Genomic DNA, 22,227 nt, shown 5'->3' with positions numbered 1-22,227 from the left:
TCTAGAACAGGACTCGACTCCACTCTTTTCTCCCATGAATGAGGTCTTTAGGGCTCTATGTATTAACGCTTGAAGTAACTTTATAAAAGTACGCTTCATACATAAAATAATGCAAAGCACCCAGAAACATGCAAAAAAAAAAAAATTCCCAAAACAAAACGCCAAAGTGCATGTGTTTTGTGTAAGTGCACTTTTGTGAAGTCATTTCACACAAAAGTACACTTTGCGGTAATAAACTTTGGCCCAAAGTCCATTTTGTGCAAAGGTTTATATAAATTTGGCATTGCTCTAACATACACTGATCCCTGACATGCCCCCTCAAAACAATAAATAGAAAAAATAATTACCACATGGTTAACTCGTGCACACACTATAACTAATGTGGAATACTTTATCACGCCCCAAATTAGGCTGTTTTTGCTGTGTTAAGTGCACATTAGTGTTTAACTCAGCTTAGTAAAAGATGATGGTGCAATCAGCCCTCGATTATTGTAGTTTGGTGTTCCTGGGAGGGCTGGGGTTAGCTTTGTGTACGCTACAGGTTGACCAAAATTCAGTGTTAACATCTCTGTTTAGATTGGGAAGACGGGAGCATATGTCTGAATATTACATTAGTTTGTATTGGTTGAAGTTAAGGGACAGGATACGCAATACGTTATTGGTAACCGTCTTCATGTGTGTACACAATTTGACTCCCAAACACCTGCTCCAGAGTATCTTGCCACGAGACCCGCCTCGCCTGCTTCGGTCCACGGACCATTTTGATCTGCAAATTCCATCTGTACGAGATCTAAGGTTAACATCATCCAGGGATAGTATCTTCCATTGTATTGGGCCCAGGGAATGGAACAACCTCCCTGAGTATATTCGTCAACAGCAGAATATTCAGAATTTCAAGAAATTACCAAATGTGACTTGGACAAGAGGTCATGGACTGAAGCTAAGAGGGGTCAAGGCCATGACAAATGTCAGAAAGTTCTGCTTCACACAGCGGGTGGTGAACGCCTGGAACTCTCTCCCAGAGGATGTGGTGGAGGAAACCACCATTTTAGGATTTAAGGTAAAATTGGATGCACATCTTCTTGCGGGACACATTGAGGGATACAAATGATTAAGGTATTCGCCCAGGTAAGCCTGGCTGAGCCTCCGTGTGCGCGGACCACTGGACTGGATGGACCCCAGGTCTGATCCGGTGCAGGCATTTATTATGTTCTTATGTACTAGTTTTGTCAGATGAAATACAGGATATGAGATTATTTACATGAAGAAGAGTGGAGACTGTTGATTGCAGGGTGCTGGTCACTGATGTATTCATAACGTGACCATTTATTTTTTCCCCTCAAAATAGGACCGGACCCCCACTTGCCCGGATGCTCCCCCTCCCCCCTCCGGACCCTCCCCCGGATTCTCCCGGATCCTGGAACCTCCCCCGAACCCGTTAAATATAGTGCAAAATATAGACAGCAGATATGAATTCTCAAAACTGACATATTTTGATCACTACATTCAAGTTTTCAAGTTTTTTCAAGTTTTTATTAGTTTTTATATACCGCCTATCAAGGTTATCTAAGCGGTTCTACAATCAGGTACTCAAACATTGAAAATAAAATCATTTTGCCTACCTTTGTTGTCTGGTGATTTCATGAGTCTTTGGTTGCACTTCCTTCTGACTGTGCATCCTTTCTTCCTCTTTCTTTCTTTCTGCTTCCTTTCTTTCTGTCTTTCGCGCTCCTGCCCTCCCTTTCTATCTTTCTTTCTCTCTCCCGCCCCCCTTCTGTCTTTCATTCTGTCTCCTGGCCTGCCCCCCCAAGCCGCCACATATTTCTCCAAGCCACCGTCGCACTAACATCATCTTCGTGCAGCGACTGTACAAGCCTCCCCCTCCTCCTGACGTCAATTCTGATGTCAGAGGAACTTCCTCTCCAACATCAGAATTGATGTCAGGGAGGGGGGGAGGGGGGGGAAGGCTTGTGCAGTTGCTGCACGAAGATGATGTTAGTGCGGCGGTGGCTTGGAGAAATAAACTTCAGCGGCCCGTTTTTAGCTCGCCTGTCCTGCTCCTTCTGAAAACAGGACATTTTGGCGTCCTGAAGCTGTGCGTGGGGACAACGGGATAGATGAGTTAAAAATGGGACAGGCAAGCTAAAAACAAGACAGTTCCGTTCAAAACAGGACGTATGGTCACCTTATGTATTCTATTGTCTGGACTGTTTTTAGTGTTTGTAGAGATGTCTGTCGTTGATGCGACTTGTTTGTTATATGTAATTTTATATTATGTATGTAAGGTGTAACTCGCCCTGCATAAGAGCGGGGATAAATAAATAAAACAAACCCCTTTCTTTGCTGTATGCAACTTGTACCATGCTTTTTAAATTTTTCAACAAACATATGAAATCTTAAGCAAAATGTTTATGGACAATTCTACCTTTCATATATGCAATGCCATTGTTCTTGCACGGAGCACAGCGACAAGAGCTGCTTTCCACCTGGTACTCCTCCAGGGCACGCCTTAGATTGGCTTTCAATGTGCTTGCACTTGCAAACTCAGTAGCAGTCACCAGTTCATAGAGAGGTTCAGTCTACAAGGGCAGGAAACAGAATCCATTTATAAAGTCAAAAATGATTTTTTTTTTTTTTAGAATGGCAGCTATTTGGCGTCTGGAGGTGAGGAGTGGCCTAGCGGTAGAACTGCTGCCCCAGCACTGCTCCCTGTGACCCTGGGCAACTCACTTACTCCTCCATTGCCCCAGGTACAAAATAAGTACCTGTATGAATGCAAACCACTTTGAATGTGCAACCGCAAAAAAGCAGTAGACATGTCCCATTCCCTTCCCTTGGTCTGCCCAGTCACAGCCCTTGCTCATAAACACTGGTTGCTCAAAACTAAAAACAACAGGAAAAGCATCTCTGTCCATGAAAGGGAGTTTGATAGCATAATGGGACATCAGCAATGATCTACAAATGTATTATTATTGGAAACTTGTTTTGGCTTCTTTACGCAAAGCATCGTACATCCACGTGATATGCAGACCTGTGACATCCTTACTTTTATTAGGAAGGTGTCAGCTTGCAATACATATTTAAGGAGACATAAATAAAATGATTTTCAAAAATCATTATATATGCATAAAATGGCAAACACAAGTTAACATAAAAGTTGCCCTACTGGGTCAAACCAAGGGTCCATCTAGCCCAGTGCTGCTCTTTGTGACCCTGGGCAAGTCAATCCTCCTTTATTCCTTGAGGGCCACGACCCATTCGGCTTTACAGGATTTCTCCAATGAATATACATGCCTAACTACTCAGTTAGGCATGTAATTGGAATCAAATATAATTCACCTAATAGCTTCAGCCAATCTCTGTATTCAAATTTTAAAGAAGCTATTACCTCTAAACTAACGTGACCATTTATTTTTTTTCATCAAAACGGGACATCTATTAATTTTCAGTCCCGCCCCAATCCTGCCCTAGCTCCACCCTTAATCTCCCCTAGCCCCGGCCCAGCCTCCCCCCCTCATTTCTTTCAGTCATTTTTCATGTACACATAATATCTTAATTCATAATGGTAACCAAAAAATAAAAAAAACCCACAAAGCACACTGTACGTAGAGAAAATATTAATTATCATTATATTTAATTATCATTATATTCGGAGATTTTTTCAAAGATGTCAAGGCAGATGACTTTAAAATATACAATGTCGCCTCAGCAACTATTGAAAAATAGATAAACATAGTGCAAAATGTAGACAGCAGATATAAATTCTCAAAACTGACACATTTTGATCACTAAATTAAAAATAAAATAATTTTTCCTACCTTTGTTGTTTGGTGATTTCATGAGTCTCTGGTTGCACTTCCTTCTGACTGTGCATCCAAAATATATATACTAGTCTTTAAGAATGTTGCATTAATGGGTGCTAGAATATATGTCTTCTGTCTTTCTTTCTCTCTCCCTGCCCCTGTCTCTTTCTTCCTTTCTGTCTGTCTCCCTCCCGCTGTCTAACTTTCTTTTTTTTTCTCTCCCTCCCGCTTTCTGTCTTTCTTTCTGTCTCTCTTCCTGCCCCCTGAGCAGCAGCAGCAGCAGCAGCATTTCCCTACCCCCACTTCCCTGTGCAACAGCCACAGCAGCATTCCCTCCCCCTTCACTTCCCTGTGCATCAGCAGCAGTGTTATTTCCTTTCCCCCCACTTCCCTATTCAGCAGCTGCAGCAGCATTACCTCCTCTTCCATTTCCCTGTGCAGCATCATTTTCCTCCCCTCCCCCCACTTCCCTGTGCTGTGTGTGTGGAGATGTCAGGGGGATGTTGGGGGAATATGCCCCTTCTCCTATCTACCTTTTTTTATCATGCAACTGGCACAGAGTAAGTAAACTGCCGCTCGCCACATTACTCTAAACTCACTTTATTGTCTCTCTTTCATTATTAAATTTGTGTTATATAAATTAAAAAATCAAATGTCAAACCTTTCATCCCACAATACATATCACAATATACACCCAGAAGAACCCCTAACACACACAAAATTTACATAACAAATTACACTACAGTCCAAGAAGGTCCAATAACCTCTTCCAAACTCCGGATGTGGTAATTATCAAGTCTGTGTAAGATATGATTAAAGACCAGTGGAGTTTAATGAACTGAATGTATACGATGTAACAACAAATCCTGTGGAACACAACTCCGAGGATATAACCTGCTCATCTGTTTAAGACGAAGAAAGACTTGATAGTTACCACATCCGGAGTTTGGAAGAGGAGGCTATTGGACCTTCTTGGACCGTAGTGTCATTTGTTATGTAAATTTTGTGTGTGTTGGGGGCTCTTGTGGGTGTATATTGTGAGAATAAAGTGAGTTTAGCGGTAATAGCTTCTTTAAAATTTGAATGCAATGAATACGCATGAGATCTAGGAAGGGCTGTGGTTCACTGGTTGAGCTGCTGTCTCTGCACCGAGAGGTTGTGAGAGCAAATCCCAGTGCTGCTCCATGTGACCCTGGGCGAGTCAATCCTCCAATGCCCACCACTTTGAAGTGACAAAAAGGTAGTGTACAAGTCCCCATTCCCTTTCCCTAAGTGCATTCAATGGAGGCAGTGCAGTGCATCTAAATAAGTCGTGTGTGTATTCCAGTTTGTGCCACTATAACTTCAAAGTGTTCCCCGTCTTTGTGCTTTTTGATACACCATTGATCCACCTTTAATAGCAAGTATTGAAACATTTACGGTAACTATTAATTGCATTTGTTTTATGTTTTATTCCATGTTTTACTTTTACCAAAATATGTGGAGGGGCATAATCGAAATGGACGTCTAAGTCCGTTTACGTCCATCTCGCAAGTCGTCCAAAGTAAAAAAACAGCTTAAGACACATTTTCGAAAGAAACGTCCAACCTTTTTTTTCATTTTGAAAATTGTCTAATTATATGTCCTGAAGATCTGATCGTCCAAGCCGCTAAATCGTCCATCTTTATACCACATTTTCGTCCAACTTTCCGTCCAAGTCCAAAACGCCTAGAACAAGCCCTGTTGGACGTGGGAGGGGTCTGCAAAGTGATGGACTGCACACCCAGACATGCCACCTAAACAGTGGGGTACCTTACAGGGCACTGCTGTGAACTTCACAAAAAGGGTGCCATGTCTTCTCCTCACTATAGCTCCCTTATAGGTCATGGTAAGCCCCCCAAACCACCTCCAGAATCCCCTAGACCCACTTATCTACCACCCCAATAGCCCTTATGGCTGCAGGAGCTACTTATATGCTAGTACAAAAGGGTTTTGGGGGTGTATAGGGGAAAGCACATGTTTAAGTATCAATGCAGTGATTACCGGGGCTTATGAGCATGGGTCCTCCTCTCCATGAGTCCCTAACCCACCCCCAAGACGACTTAAGCTGCCTCTGGGCTGGATAACTAGGCTTTCCTATGCTAGGTGACCAGGTGATGATGGTCTGGAGGCTGAATTTTAAAGTTATGATTAAAATTTTTATTAGGGTGGGGGTGGGGTTGGTGATCACTGGGGTAGTGTGTGTGGGTCTGTTTTATGTGTCTGCAGTGCTTATCTGGTGACTTTAGATGGGGTTTTGTGACTTAGACCATGTTTTACATAGTCTAAGTCACAACGTCCAGGTTCCGTCTAGGCTCTGTTGTAAAACTTTCAGTTATACATGCTGTACGACTGCGTCTAAGCCAGCCCACGTCCCGCCCAACTCCCGCCCTCGACACGCCTCCCGAAACGCCCCGTTTAGCTTTGGTCTTTCAGCGGCACTATGAAGGCCTAGGTCATTTAGAAATACGTCCAAAACCTGTTTTTATTATTGGCACTTGGACGTTTTTGAGTAATGCTCGTCCAAATGCCGACAGGCCGATTTTTGGACGTTTTTCTCTTTTGATTATGAGCTCCATACTGTATTAATTTGATTCTATTTTATTATTAATAATAATAATATTGTAAACCACTTTGTTCTGCAACAGGTCTATCATCACTAGAATAGTAAAGCAATTGTAAAGCAATAGTAAAACTATTGTAAAGCAGAGAAGCTCACACTTCAACTTTATTTCCCCTCCAGTAAGAGGATGTAAACTTAAAAGACATCATCAACACCTTCTCTCACATCAGGCAGCATTATGGGGTAAAGATCTAGATCAATTGCTTACGCCTACTACATATGAGGAATTTAGGAAACGCCTAAAAACATATCTGTTCCTGAAGCATTCAGGCAGCTGACCTGTACAATTCTTACTCCAAAATAATTGTTAATCAATACCTGTTAATCACTAGCTCTTAACTCTGTTTATTCCACTCAAGGTGTACCATCTTTTAATCATTGTAAACCACATAGAACTTCACGGTTCTGCGGTATATAAACTGTTATTATTATTATTATCACTAGAATAGTAAAGCAATAGTAAAGCAATAGTAAAGGGCTCCTTTTACAAAGGTGTGCTTGCGGTTTTAGCGCACGCCTAGCGCGCGCTAAAATGCCACGTGTGCTAGCTGCCACGGCCTCCTTTTAAGTAGGCAGTAATTATTCGGCTAGCGTGCACTAATCTTGTGCATGCGCTAAAAACGCTAGCGCACCTTTGTAAAAGGAGCCCTAAGTTAACCCCTTCTCTCCTAGAGGGGCTGGGCAAGTTTAAAGCTGCCTCACTCCCAGCTCCAGCAAACCAACGTGCCCCATAAAAATACAGCTGGAAATCCTCCGAAAGGACAAAGAAACAGAACAACCCCCCCTCCCCCCTCCCAAAATTATATATGCATTAACAACTCTGTGCTCTGAATTTGGCCACTATTTCCAGCAGTGAAACAGGACCTTGGTTTCATGTAACCGTGAGAAATTACAACCATGTAGCTAACTTCAGGGCCCCTTGTACAAAGCCGCGGTAGCGGATCCCGCCCGGCAAATGCAACAAAGCCCCGTTCATTTAAATTGGCCTACTTTCACTTTGATGATGGCTGGATTGTATTGAACCGCATCGCCCCACTCTTGCATCAGGTCTGGCGTTGGCAAGTCTTTATACGCTAGAGTTGTGATTTGTTCACTCGCTCCTCCTCGGACAAGGGCTATGAAATCTTCGATGTGCGTTCTAGTGCTGGAAGTATCTGTAATATGGAGTCAGGTGTTAAGCTGGAGCCTCCGTCGATTCAATTGCATAAAATAAGACAATTTACATGTATAGAATAACAAAAATGTGCTATATTCCATACTGAAATGAGCAGTTGCTTTTTGGTTGATTGTAATTATGCATTCATTTGTCTTGATATCTGTTGTTCTTAGCACTTTGGTAGTCATAAGGCAGAGCCAGCATTAGACTGGTGCAAACACTGGCACCGCGGATTCTGTGGCAGTTAGACCTGCAAGGTGGGCTCGTCAGTGGGAAGAGAAGAAATGGCAGAGCTGTTTATGTGTGAGGCAATGGAGGAAGAACAGAGTGAAGAGCCAGCTCTGTATAAAGTGTCTGGATGCAGAAGGAGTCAAAGCAAAAAAGAGGACCACTGTGTAATCACTTACAAATGGTTAACCCCCCAAAAGAAATCACAGTGAAAAAATCATACTGGTGGACTCAGCAAGGGGAAAAGACCTCAAAAAGCCCCTTTGTCAAAAAATCTGAAGTTTTTGTAATGACACACTGATGGGGGTAAGGCTCTTATCATAGGTCAAAAACCTCGCTGTGACACCAGAATGTGGAAAAATATTTTTATAATTTTTATGAAATCAGTCGCCTGTGTCCCATATTAAATGTGAATTTTTTTCAAAATCTTAATACACAAATAAATTAAGTACCAAATTAAGTACCACAGTGAACTTGCGGACTGAAAACATCTGAAAACACAGCGAAAAAAGCAGTGTTGCTAATAAAAGGTGAGAGGCGGTGTGATAGTTGGACAAACTGCCTCAAAGTCATCGTTGCCAGGAGCTTTTCAAAACCCAGATAGAGGGCCGGGTTTTGAAAAGCCGTCCGGAACCTTGGACATGTCCTCAAAAAGGAGGACATGTCCAGGGAATTCCGTACGTTTGGTAACCCTACCTCAGCTATTGTGGTCCTGCCAGCTGCCAGCACCATTGGAAGATAGTAGTTGGTGAAAAAAAAATTGTCTGTCTCCTTCTGCATCCAGACACTTATACAGAGCTGGCTTTTCTCTGTTCTCCCTCCACTGCCTCACACATAAACAGCTCTTTCATTCCTTCTCTTCCCACTAGCCCACCTTGCACAGGTCAGCTCATCTTTAGATTTGTGCAGATGTAACTTTGAGGCAGTTTGTCCCACCTTTATTAGCAACATTGCTTTTTTTTTTTTTTTTTTTTTGCTATGTTCAGAGAGATTCTTAATTTGTTTGTTTATTAAGATTTTGGAAAAAAATTCACATTTAATATGGGACATAGGATGCTCATTTCATAAAAATTATAAAAATGTTTTTCCACATTCTGGTGTCACAGCGAGGTTTTTGACCTATGATAAGAGCCATGTGTCACTGGGTTGCTCGTTGCTAGATGCTGTCACAACGAGTAAACAGGTTGAGGGGGGGTGAGTCTGGGGGTGGAACGGGTCTTGACTTGGGCGGAACGTGCTGTGGCCGGGCAAAATAGGGTGGACCTAGGGGCATGGCCATGGGTCCAGATGTTCGATTACGAAAATCTGGTAACCCTAGGCTGAGGGATTGGGAGAAAAGAGAATTTTCACTGTCTTTCATGACTGATTAGCTTAGGGTTACCATCTTGCTCCAGAAAAAGGAGGAGGGGGGAGTGATGCAAAGAGGGGGTGGAAAAGAGCAGGGGGTGGGAGAAGAGGACGTGGGGGTTGCCATCACCCGGGGAGCCTCCGACCCTCGCATTGCCACTACTTGTGGGAACTGGGAAGTAGAAGTGATTGTGATGGGGGAATTAGAGGTGAGAAGAGGAGGAGATAGGGTTTACCAGACAGCCAGATTTTCCCAGCCATGTCCGGCGGTCCGGACGGCTTTTCATAATCCAGCACCTTGTCCGGGCTTAAAAGCTTCCAGTGAAAATTTCGTTGGGAAGGGGCATCGGTGCATGTGAGGACGCAACGCAGTGATAACACTCAGATGTGCACGTGATGTCATGCCTTCTAAGGGCGGGGCTAGGGCGGAACAGAGTGGAACTAGGGCAATCCTGGGGGCATAGCTCCAGATTTTCCTTTGGGGAAATGTGGTAACCCTAGGAGGGGAGAGAAAGCGGAGTACCCCATCCCTACTAATATATGGGGCTCCATATCTCACTACCTCACCAGGTCCTCATCCAGCCTAAACAAATCTCTACTTGAAAGCTGGAAGAGATTCCTGCTGCGAGGCTGAGCTCCTCCGTGCTCTCTTTTACGCAGGACTACTTGCCTTTACTGCCATGCAATAAGTTTTTCCCATCCCTAAAGAATCGAGCAATATGTATAAACTGGTTGGCCTCACAAAATGGCCATCGTCAGGCCGCAGTGCCGGCGGGACCGACCCAAGATTGTTTCTAACACACAGGGTGATTTTTGACTTGGGAAAATGCTACGCTAGTAAATGAAAGCATATTTATCATATGGTTCATAGACAACGGCACGAAAGACAAAAGCGCGCGCCGACAATTGAGCGCAGCGTGGAGGCGCGCGCCGCACAAAATAACAGTTTTTAGGGGCTCCGACGGGGGTTTTTGTTGGGGAACCCCCCACAGTTTACTTAATAGACATAGCGCCGGCGTTATGGGGGGTTTGGGGGGTTGTAACCCTCCACATTTTACTGTAAACTGAACTTTTTCCCTAAAAACAGGGGAAAAGTGAAGTTTTCAGTAAAATGTGGGGGGTTACAACCCCCCACACCCCCCACAACGCCCCCACAACGTGGCACAATCTCTATTAAGTAAAGTGGGGGGGGTTCCCCCCCACACACCCCCGTCGGAGCACTAAAAACAGTAATTTAGAGCGGCGTGTGCCTCCGCGCTGCGCTCAATTGTCTGGGCGCGACTTTGTTGCGGCGCGCTTTTGACCTGACACCTTATCATATAGATGTAATAATTATTGTATAGTATATTCTTTTATAAATCACAGTTAATTAATTGAGAAAGGTCATTACTAAACTATGGTGACATACACAGTAAACTACATATTGCATTGCTATAACCAGAACACTGAGCATTGCTGATTGCGGCAAATCAGAGAGTAGGCTCCAAGTTCATCTCAATATTTCCCAAAGGGGCCATGACTGATGGCATAATCCTTCTACCCCAATCCATCATAATCTTCAAACCCCCCTACTGAAGCAGAACCCCATCCTTTACCCCCAGGTTTCCCCCCCCCTCCCAATATCCTCCCCAACCCTTACCTAGGTCTTGTGGTAGTTACTGGAAGGGTAAGAATAATCCCTTGTTCCTCCTTTGCAGTTCCTTTATTTGGCAGTTTGAATTCCTAGTGCCAGTACAACAAGACTAACACTAGGGGGCTTTGGTTGCCATTTGGAAGCCAGACACCAATAGGGCACGATTAAGCAGAGATCACTGCTGCCCCCCCACACCTGCCATGTAGATACTAGGGACAATCAAGAGCATCGGGGTGGGGTTCTGTTTCAGAATGAAGTTTGGGGGGCTCCGATTTATGCGATTGGGGGACTGGATTGAGTGATATTATGCCTTTAGGCACCAGCTCCTTTAAGAGGCTTCCCAGGAGCATCAGGCTCACATTAGCAGTCTGATGCTCCCATGAAGGAAAGAAAATGAAGCTTGAAAGGTTAAATGCAAGCTGTATTATTAGTTTTGCATATTAATGAGCTGCTTTGCATGAATCTCATTGTTACTTAAAATGTTTTATTCTAAAAAATTGTCTATTAAGGGCAAAGCATGATTTTGCCATGTAATGTGCATTATCTGGTAATATGCTCTATTTCCTTAATGAACATTACTAATTTCCCTTCTAAGCTACTACATTTTATAAAGACTTTTTAATGAAAAAATGTAAGAATAATTATAGACCAGCCAGGCACTGCACAGATTTCTCCAAGTAACTCTGCCAAATATTGCTTAGTCCTGACTCATATCGACTCTACTATGAGTCTCTGGATATGAAAACTGTCAATCAGGTCTGTTTCCATGGCAGCCAGCAATCCTGCCTCTTTGTGAAAGATTATGTCTCTGCTTACCTCCTATTTCATTTAAAAGTGCCTTACACTGCCCGACTGATATCCCGGCACTCACGTAGATACCTTCAATATTTGCACCGATGTTGAATCCAAATTGCATGCAGGACTGGACATCACTTAAGCTGTACCCTTCAAAACATAGCAGAATTTCATACATTGATGTACAAAAGAGAATTCTCAAGGATCTTATTACAACATTTCTCTCTCTCTATCTATAACATAGCAAAACAGCATTAAGTTCTGATCACCGTTTCTCAACAAAGATGCAGTGGAATTAAAAAAAAAAAAAAGGTTCAAAGAAGAGCGCCTGATGATAAAAGGGGTGGAGTTCTCTCATATGAGGAAAGACTAAAGAGGTTAGGGTTCTTCAGCTTGGAAAAGAGATGGCTGAGGGGGGATATGATTGAGGTCTACAAAATCCTGAGTGGTGTAGAGCGGGTAAAAGTGAATCGATTTTTCACCCTTTCAAAAAGTACAAAAGACCAGACGACACTCAATGAAATTACATGGAAATACGTTTTTAAAACAAATAGGAAGAACTATTTTTATGCTCAAAGAATAGCTAAGTTCTAGAAGTCAGGACTGTTCCGAGCCGGAAACACGCCCCTTGAGCTCCTACCCCGCCCACTGAATCACAGCTAAATAGGGAAAGCAGTAAACAGGACTCCTGCCTCCCTTGCACTGCCTGCACGTAGCTCGCTATGGCCTTGCTGGAAATTGTTGCCAGAGGATGTAACAGCGGTTAGCATAGCTGGGTTTAAAAAAAATGTTTGGACAACTTCCTGGAGGAAAAGTTCATACTCTGCTATTGAGACAGATATGGGGGAAACTTCTGCTTGCCCTGGAATGTTGCTGCTCCAGTATTTGTGATCTGAATTGGCCACTATTAGAAACAGGATACTGAGCCAGATGTTCCGTTGGTCTGACCTAGTAAGGCTATTCTAATGTTCTTAAGAAATTGAATGGAGAGGTGAAGCCCCATTTTACATAGAATACAGAATTTGGATCTGAGATGCCCAGGTTGAGGCAAGCTTATTTGCGAAGAATATACTTCAATACAGGGTCTTTTCTAAAATGTATGCATGATTGCATTTATATATGCTGGTATATGCAGCAGGAGGAGCCATTTTGCAAAAGCACATATTAGAATGTTCCTCCACCATTTTAGTTGACAGACAATTCAGTGGTATAGTAAGGGGGGGAAGGCGGTACGCCCTGGGCGCCTTCTTGATGGGGGTGCCGACACCCATCCTTCTCCCCGTCCGCTCCTTCCCTTCCCGACCCCACCTGCTGCCCGCGTGCGCTCTTTCCCTTCCCTTGTACCTCTTTAATTTTACCGGCGTATCACAAACTTGCTGCCCGCGCCGGTGCCAGCTCTCTCTGACATCACTTCCAGGTCCCGCGCCTAGGATGTGATGTCAGAGGGAGAGCCAACACAACGTGAGCAGCAAGTTCATGATGCTGCTTGCACCTGGAAAGTTAAAGAGGTATGGGGTAGGAGGGGTGGGCGCATGTGCGTGGCAGGGGGGTCGGGAAGGAGCGGGGTGGAGGCGAAGAGGGCGGGGTAGGGGCACCACCACCCCAGGCGCCACTCACCCTCGCTACGCCACTCAGCCAATTACCTGTGAGCATTCAGGCCCTGATTCTATAAACGATGCCAAACTTGTAGGCGCCGTTGAGCACATTCATCAGTCATCCACTGGGTGTTTATGTTTATCTAAGATTTGAAATACCGCTTCTGCATTTTACTGACCTAAGCGGTTTACAAAGTAGCAAACTAAAATGAAATTAGGTACTTGAGGAAAACGACCCTATTTGTCCCGAAGGCTCACAATCTAGCTAAAGTACCTGATAAACTAAAAATATGTAATACATTTCCAAGATCAAAAATCAAAGAAATAGAAAATTAAAAATAAAATAAAACAAATTTAAGAGATAGAAAAGTCTCTGAAGCGGCCTGATAGCAAACAGTCATATTTTAGTGCCGCTTATAGAATCGCGCCTAAGTGCAAGTAGTCATTGAAATCTTAGGTGCGCTCCCATTTATGCCAGGGTTTTCTTGGCCTAAATGAGTGCACTTAAATCCACCCACGTCTCAAATCCACCCAGAATCTGCCCCCTAACCACGCCTACTTCCTGGAAGGTGCCTCAGTGTACACACCTACCTCGAAGTGGTAGGCACCCACTGAGGTAGGTGTTTACTGTCTAATTATTTTTGGGATTGTTTTTAAGCGGTTCTGAGCAGGGACCATCTGTTGCATTAAATCAATCGAGCTAAATGGGCCATGCAGTCTCTGCCATTTTATTCTCCACTTCTGTTTATATCTCTAATGATCTCTAAAGACTATGTTCTGTTATGATATTAGCAATTTGATTAAAGATAGCAAAGAAACATGCCATTTTAATGGATGAATAAGAACAAATACATTGATGAATGTTCTGCGCTCTCGTTTTTCTTTTTCACCAGGGACCACTGAGACATGCTTCTGGCAGGAATCAGAGTCTGCTCAGAACCCTCCTATTGTGTCCTTGACCTCTACAATGCAAACTGGCCAGAAAAGATAGGCCTTGAAGAGATCAAGAAATGCTAAGAATAGTAGCAATAAGGAGAAGCATGGAGAAAAGTGAACATCATTTGACAAATGTACCGTATTTTCACTCATATACCACGCACTCGTGTAAAACGTGCACACGGGTATACCGCGCGGGGAACACAAATTTATGTAATAAAATGTTAATATAGCACGCACACGCGTATACCGCGCATGTGCATGCGCATGCTCAAAGCCTTTTGGTCTCGCTCTCTCCGAGATTATCTCGGAGAGAGCGAGACCAGAAGGCTTTGAGCATGCGCAAATGCTCAAAGCCTAGTCCAGCCCGGCAGAGGAAGAAGGAGAATCTCTCTCGCACCGTCCGGCCCAGCCCAGCCCAAACCAACGAGGGAGGATCTTCGGGCACTGGCACTGGCACATGCTGTGCATTGGTGCTGGTGCCGGTGCCCAATCGGGTAAGAGTTGTATTTGCGGTGCTGGGGGGGGATGTAGGATCGCGGGGAGGGGGGGGGTGATGCAAGTGGGGGGGGGAGGATGCTGGTTCGCAGGGGTATGCCGGATCAGAATGTAAAAAAAAAATTGTAAAACGCGCTCACAAGTATAACGCGCATGGTTATGCACGGTTTGTAAAATCGTGTATAACGCGCGCGTTATATGCGTGAAAATACGGTACTGGTTTTATGTAACAATGATCTAAGTGTCTGCCATCCAAGAGCCATATGTGAACCCATTGTTTACATGGAATGATCTGTAATTTAAGATGTTTGTACAAGTCTTGCTTGTTCCATTTTGTGTATGTTACTTCTGTAAGGCCGCCTAGGCATGACCGGTTGACAAATTTTTTAAATAAATAATTAAAGTAAAGAGGGTCAATTTACAATTGGTGGCCTACATCAAGAAGGCACCTGCGCTACCGATTAGCAGTGCACGGGATACAAAAAAAGCTCATTCTTTATCCAAGAGCTTCTTTGTATTCAGCAGGCGACTAATTGGTAGCGGAGCTTTGTAAAAGGAGCTCTATGGACCTAATTCTAAAAATGGCGTCTCAATTGTAGGCAGCGGTAGGTGCCTACTGCCATCCAATGGACCAATCAGGGCGCACATTTAAAAAAAAAAAATCACAGAGAACAACCCCTACAATTGCTCATGCACGCCTGCGGACGCCTAAGACACGCCTGCGGACGCCTAAGGCTGGTAAAGGCGTGGCTTATGTCAGAAGTGGCCTTAGGGATCCGTAGACGTGCCTGGGTGCTTCCGTATAATCAAACTAACAGCACCTCAGTTATATAATCTTAGTTCAACAATCATTCATTTATATCCCAATATTCAAACTTGCTTTTGAAACAGGTTATAAAGATTGTCAACTCGATCCTCAGATGCACCACTCCACGTTCAATTGAATTTCATAACGCTAAGCTTAATGTGCACTGTCTTCACCGGATCCTATGTCATATATTTTTATTTTTAAACTTTATGAATATTTCATTAGCTTTATAAATATTTAATTAAATTCTTGACTTATCTTTCAGTTCGTGGTCTCTCTGTAGCAGGGACTCCTTTGCCAACATGTTTCGCTAAAAGAGCTTTTTCAAGGCCAGGTCCCTTAACAATCATTCGCCTTCCATCCAGACCACATTCTTCATGTTTTAGCGAAACATGTTGGCAAAGGAGTCCCTACTACAGAGAGACCACGAACTGAAAGATAAGTCAAAAATTTAATTAAATATTTATAAAGTTAATGAAATATTCATAAAGATTAAAATTAAAATATATGACATAGGATCCGGTGAAGTAGGCACCTACTGGCAGAATCAGAATCAGGCCCTATATGTATTTATAAAATGCTAGCGGTAAACTAGGAGCAATCATGCCGAGGCTGAATCTGTGGACAGCTGCGCATATCTGCTCAAGAAGCTGCCTAAATACCCATGCTAAATTCTCAGATTTCAGATCGCATGAAAACTAATTACAGTGGAACTTTGGTTTACGAGCATAATTCGTTCCAGAAGCAGGCTCGTAAACCAAAGTGCTCGTATATCAAAGCGAGTTTTCCCCCCCCCCCCTCTGAGGCCACCGGTGCTGCTCCACCTCACCCCCCACCCCCGAGGCCACTGGTGCGCTTCCATCCCCCCCCCCCGAGAACTGACATTGCCCCCCTGCCTGTGAACGCCTCCCCCGTGAATGGCATCGCCCCCCTCTCATGAACACGCCCCCCCCCCCCCCCGCGAACCGGTATCCCCTGCCTGCCCAAACACAAGCCCTTACCCCGATGTGGCTCCGGCACGCAGCACCAACCCACAGGACGTGCTGGTGCTGAAAGATCCTGCCTCTTGCCTGGGCTGGGCCTCGAGCATCTACACATGCTCAAGGCCTTCTGGCTCCCGCTCTCTCCAGGCAAGAGGCAGGATCTTCGGGCACCGGCACATCCTGTGGGTTGGTGCTGCGTGCCAGAGCCAGATTGGGGTTTGGACGGGCGGGGGATGATGGTTCATGCGGGGGGGAGGACGTTCATGGGCGGGGGAGCGATGCTAGTTCTTGGTGGGAAGGCTCACAAATCGAGTCAACTCTCGGTTTGCGAGGTACGATATGCTCAAGTGTTTTGCTCATCTTGCAAAACACTCGCAAACCGAGTTTTGACCGTAGTTTTGTTTTATTTTATTTACGTTTAACCCACTTTTGCCAAAGCGGCTCACAAAGTAAACATACATAAAATACATCTAAAAACACAAACAAAATAATGGAAAAGTCAATGTGTCATTAAAATTTGTGATATCAGTACCACTGTGAATTATGGTGTGGGCACGAAATGTGTGTGAGAACCAGTGGAAAAGTTTCAATTATTATCATGTGGTGGCGAATGATCTGTGATATGTGGGTTATTAAAAAAAAACACATACGGAATTAAAATAAGTGCACACCATGTATACATGAGAGACTAAAATAGAATATGCATTCCAAGGGACCTAGTGACTCTCATGTATACATGATGTGCACTTATTATAACTCCGTATGAAGACTTATTATAATTCCTGCCAAAGACGTGTTAATTGAAACACGGACCGTGTCGGGTCCCTTTACCTACCTGCGTGTGGTGACTGGAGATCGCTGCGGGGAGATGGTTGCTGGAGGCGGGACCAGTGAAGGCATGGTGGATCGCTGCTGGCTGTTGCCTAGGATGGGGGCGGCGTCTGCTCTCTCATTGGGGAAGAACTGGTGGTGTCTCCGGATCCATGGAGTGTGGCCATGCCGTGGACGGTGACGGGACTAAATCGCACGAGACAACGGCGCGCCGACAACTGAGCGCAGACAACTGAGCGCAAGGTTGACGGCGCGCCGAAGAAAAGCACTATTTTAAAAGGCTCCGATGGGGGTGTGGGGGGGGAACCCCCCACTTTACTTAACAGACATTGTGCTGGCGTTGTGGGGGGTTTGGGGGGTTGTAACCCCCCACATTATACTTAAAACTGAACTTTTTCCCTAAAAAACAGGCAAAAAGTTTGGTTTCAAGTATAATGAGGGGGTTACAACCCCCCAAACTCCCCCCAACGCCAGCGCGATGTCTGTTAAGTAAAATAGGGGGGTTCCCCACCAACACCCCCAGTTGGAACCCTTTAAAATAGTGCTTCTCTTCGGCGCGCCGTCAACCTTGCGCTCAGTTGTCTGCGCTCAATTGTCGACGCGCCGTTGTCTCGCACAATTTTGTCTATGAACCCCGTGGACTCCTCCCGGTTGTCCGCCAATGGAGGCAGAGTGCTGTATTCTTCAGGAGCTGCCCATGAGCATCTGCCACCCACCAAGAGCAGTTCGGCCCGGCGCTGGATTGTTCTATCTGTGTGCATCTTCTGCCTGGAAGCGATGAGTCGGGGCTGCAGCAGCTGGAAAACCCGAGCTGATATCTGTCCCGTCTGGACTTTTGCCGTTGGGATTATTTAAAATATGCTGAGGCAACAGAGCTGCTTCTGGAAATTGGACTTCTGCCAGACTTATTTTGGTTTTCAATTTTTTCTCCCAGTTTATGAATTATTTTAAATTTTATTTCATTGTTTTTACCCCTGTTCTTTTTATTTTATTAACTGAATTCTATTGTTTAACGGTTCCTCCCTTCTATTCCTTTTTACATATTCCTTTAATTCATTTCGATATCATTTACATAGATGGTGCTCCAATCTGTAAAGTTAGGAATTTCTATAAAATATTCTACATACCGTATTTTCACGCATATAACGCGCGCGTTATACACGATTTTACAAACCGTGCATAACCATGCGCGTTATACGTGTGAGCGCGTTTTACAATTTTTTTTTAACATTCTGATCCGGCATTCCCCCTGCGAACCGGCATCCTCCCCCCCGCTCACGTCACCCCCCTCTCCCGCGATCCTACATCCCCCCCAGCACCACAAATACAACTCTTACCCGATTGGGCACCGGCACCAGCACCAATGCACAGCATGTGCCAGTGCCAGTGCCCGAAGATCCTCCCTCGTTGGTTTGGGCTGAGCTGGGCTGGGCCGGGCGGTGCGAGAGAGATCCTCCTTCTTCCTCTGCCAGGCTGGACTAGGCTTTGAGCATTTGCGCATGCTCAAAGCCTTCTGGTCTCGTTCTCTCCGAGCCCAATCGGGTAAGAGTTGTATTTGCGGTGCTGGGGGGGATGTAAGATCGCCGGGGAGGGGAGGTGACGCGAGCGACGGGGAGGATGCCGGTTCGGAGTAGGCGGGAGGAGAATTTAGCATGCGCGGTATACGCGTGTGCGCATTACATTAACATTTTACTACATAAATTTGTGTTCCCCGCGCGGTATACCCGTGTGCACGTTTTACACGGGTGCACGTTATCTAAGTGAAAATACGGTACTTCTCTCCTCTCCACTCCTTCCTGCCCTCCATAGACCTCCCTACCCTCTTCTATCCCCTCCCTCTGTAATGTCGCCTAGAGCTTGTATAGGTATGTGCCACGCACAAATGGAAGAAATTAAATAAAAATAAAATAAAAGGTGGTCTATTTGTGCGCAACAAATTGTTTATTGAAATAGACACTGCCTGCATCTTGGACAGTGGTCTTCAGTTTTCTTTTTGTCTTGGATTCACTGCAGTCCTGCTAGATTTTGTTTTTTTGTTCGACTTGTGTCATTTCCCATGTTGTATGTGGAACGTTTTCTGATGCAGCTGCCTAATGGTTAGTGCAGCAGCCTGAGAAACAGGGAAGCTGAAAAGACGACGGCGAAAGCTAAAAGGATGCTAAGGTGCATAGGGAGAGGTATTGATGCCCCTGTATAAGACACTGGTGACACCTCATTGAGAATATTGTGTACAGTTCTGGAGGCCGCACCTTCAAAAAGATATAAACAGGATGGAGTCGGTCCAGAGGAAGGCTACTAAAATGGTCAGTGGTCTTCGTCATAAGGCATATGGTGTATAGGAGTGGTCTCAAACTCGTGGCCCGCCAGGTACTATTTTGAGACCCTTGGTATGTTTATCATAATCACAAAAGTAAAATAAAACCGTTTCTTGATCATATGTCTCTTTAGCTATAAATGACAATATTATTATTAAGACTTAGCCAAAAGGAAAGATTTATAAACTATAAAGAGTTTTACCTCATGCAAAATTGTCATTTCTTTAATAAGACATTAACTATTGTTTTCTGAGGCCCTCCAATATCTACAAATCCAAAATGTGGCCCTGCGTTTGAGACCACTGGTGTATAGGAACAGCCTAAAAGATCTCAGTATGTATACTTTGGACGATGTTTAAATACTTACATGGCATAAATACGCATGGGACGAGTCTCTTCCATTTGAAAGGAAGCTCCTGAGTGAGAGTGTATAGGATGAAGTTAAGAGGTGATAGGCTCAGGAGTAATCTAAGGAAATACTTTTTTACAGAAAGGGTGATTGATGCATGGAATAGTCTCCCAGTAGAGTTGGTGGAGACAAAGACTGTGTCTGAATTTAAGAAAGCAAAGGACAGGCACAGGGGATCTCTTAGGGAGAAGAGCAAATAGTGGATGGACCGACTCAATGGGCCATTTGGCCTTTATTACATTACATTATAGTGATGTCTTCTATCCCGCCAATACCTTTCGGTTTTAGGTAATTTATCTGCCATCATGTTTCTATATTCAGTTCCCAGTGCAGCTCCTTATGACACTAGACAAGTCACTGAACCCTCTATTGCTCCAGGAGCAAAATAAAATATGTAAACTGTTTTGATTGTAATCACAGGAAGATGGTACAGTACTCCCCAGGAATTCACGGATGTTCCGTTCTAGGAACCCCCACGAATTTTGAAAACCGCGAATACGGTTTTTAGGCAGGGGAGACAGGAGAGAGCAGCTGGAGAGGCAGGAGAGAGCAATCGGAGTGCCAGCGAGTGAAGGAAATTGCTCGCGGTATGCTCCGACCGCCCCTTCCTGTACTAAAGTCGGGCCTCACCGATCAGGATCTGCTTTGACACGCAGCTCCGGCTGCCCACTCATGCCCGGTCATTTGTGGTCGGAAAATACCATGAATGACCGGGACCGCGAACTGTCGACCGCGAATTTGCGGGTGAGCACTGTATATCAAATCCCATCGCTTTACCTATTTGTGTTTTCTTGGCCAATTTAGTCTATTTGCAAGGCGATCATACTGTTATCAGCAAAGGAATAAATGCAAAATGTTGTGGGTCTTTTTCCTGCTCGTTTTTTTTTTTTGTCATTGACATGGAATGCGTCATTGACCTGGTGAGTGAAGAAAAGTAAGCCGTGTTTCTATCTCAAGCAATGCCAAAAATCTGACATTTGGTGGTCATGCCGAGCCAGCATAACTCAAATTCATAGGAAAACTAATCTAATCTAATCTAATCCTTAGGTTTGTATACCGCATCATCTCCACGTTCGTAGAGCTCAACGCGGTTTACAGTAGGAGAAATAGGAAGGAACTACAACAGAGGGTTAGAGGTAGAAGTGTGAAGAAAATTTAGAGGACTTGGGATGCCAAGATATAAGAATTTCTTTGATTCCTAAGTTGGAGGGAGACTTACATTTTTTGAGAAAAGCCAGGTTTTCAGATGTTTGCGGAAAACTTGGAGAGAGCTCAAGTTCCGAAGAGGGGAGATAAGGTTGTTCCAGAGCTCAGTGATTTTGAAGTGGAGTGAGGTCCCTAGCTTTCCTGTGTGGGAAATGACTTTTAGCGAGGGGAAGGATAGTTTTAATTTGTGGGAGGATCTGGTATTAGGGTTTGAGGAATTCCAAGAAAGAGGGATAAAGGGAGGGAGGATACCATATAGGATTTTGAAAGTTAAACAGGCGCATTTATAGTGGACCCTGGCGATTATCGGAAGCCAGTGGAGCTTGGCCAGGAGCGGGGAGACATGGTCAAATTTACTTTTAGCGAAGATGAGCTTGGCCGCGGCATTCTGAATCTATATTTTTGCCAAGGAAAATTTTATGGGCTACTAGCTGATGCCCCGGCATTGCACGGGTATTTAATTATAGCAATAACACTGTAAATGGATTCAAAGAAAGATACTTTATAGTGGTGAATGAAATTATTTTTTTACAGCTTAATAAAAAGTACAATATTCAAAATATAATGTGAAATATTTGACAAAATGAATACAATACAACTAACGCAAAACGTGATTATAAACAACATTTTTAGTTTCACCTCCTGGAGCAAGAACATTAAAATTGCTGGGTGAACCCAGCCTTGAGCAAGCAACATAGAGTTGTGGGCCGCGAGACCCCCAGAACATATCACCCCAGGTAGTGAGGGATCTGCATACCAAGTTTCGTTCAAATCGGTCAAGCCGTTTTTGAATTACAGTGAGAATGGCAGCTTTTTACATTTTTTCCATTGACATGAATGGGTGAAATCTGAATTTCTGTTTGTAGCTCCGCCCACGTGTGCAGGTGGGCCGCGAGACCACCAGAACATATCAAGCTGTTTTTGAATTACTGTGAGAATGGCAGCTTTTTACATTTTTTCCATTGACATGAATGGGTGAAATCTGATTTTCTGTTTGTAGCTCCGCCCACGTGTGCAGGTGGGCCGCGAGACCCCCAGAACAT

The 22,227-nt window shown here is 44.3% G+C and overlaps 1 protein-coding gene across 1 annotated transcript in view; it reads right to left on the bottom strand.

Moving 5' to 3' along the window:
• The window catches only part of C8B (complement C8 beta chain), a 51,263-nt gene that overhangs the window by 3,760 nt on the left and 25,276 nt on the right, over positions 1-22,227 (bottom strand). The window contains exons 8-10 of the mRNA XM_033917031.1: positions 11,625-11,753; positions 7,435-7,598; positions 2,426-2,579 (exon numbers count right to left, since the gene is read on the bottom strand). Coding sequence (XP_033772922.1) covers positions 2,426-2,579; positions 7,435-7,598; positions 11,625-11,753 — 447 coding nt within the window. The remainder of the gene's footprint in view (positions 1-2,425; positions 2,580-7,434; positions 7,599-11,624; positions 11,754-22,227) is intronic.

The sequence above is a fragment of the Geotrypetes seraphini genome, chromosome 12 (genome assembly GCF_902459505.1).
Source record: "Geotrypetes seraphini chromosome 12, aGeoSer1.1, whole genome shotgun sequence".
NCBI classification, from domain to species: Eukaryota; Metazoa; Chordata; class Amphibia; order Gymnophiona; family Dermophiidae; genus Geotrypetes; species Geotrypetes seraphini.
Note: the sequence above shows the minus strand (reverse complement) of the source record. Positions and strands in the feature narration are given on the sequence as shown.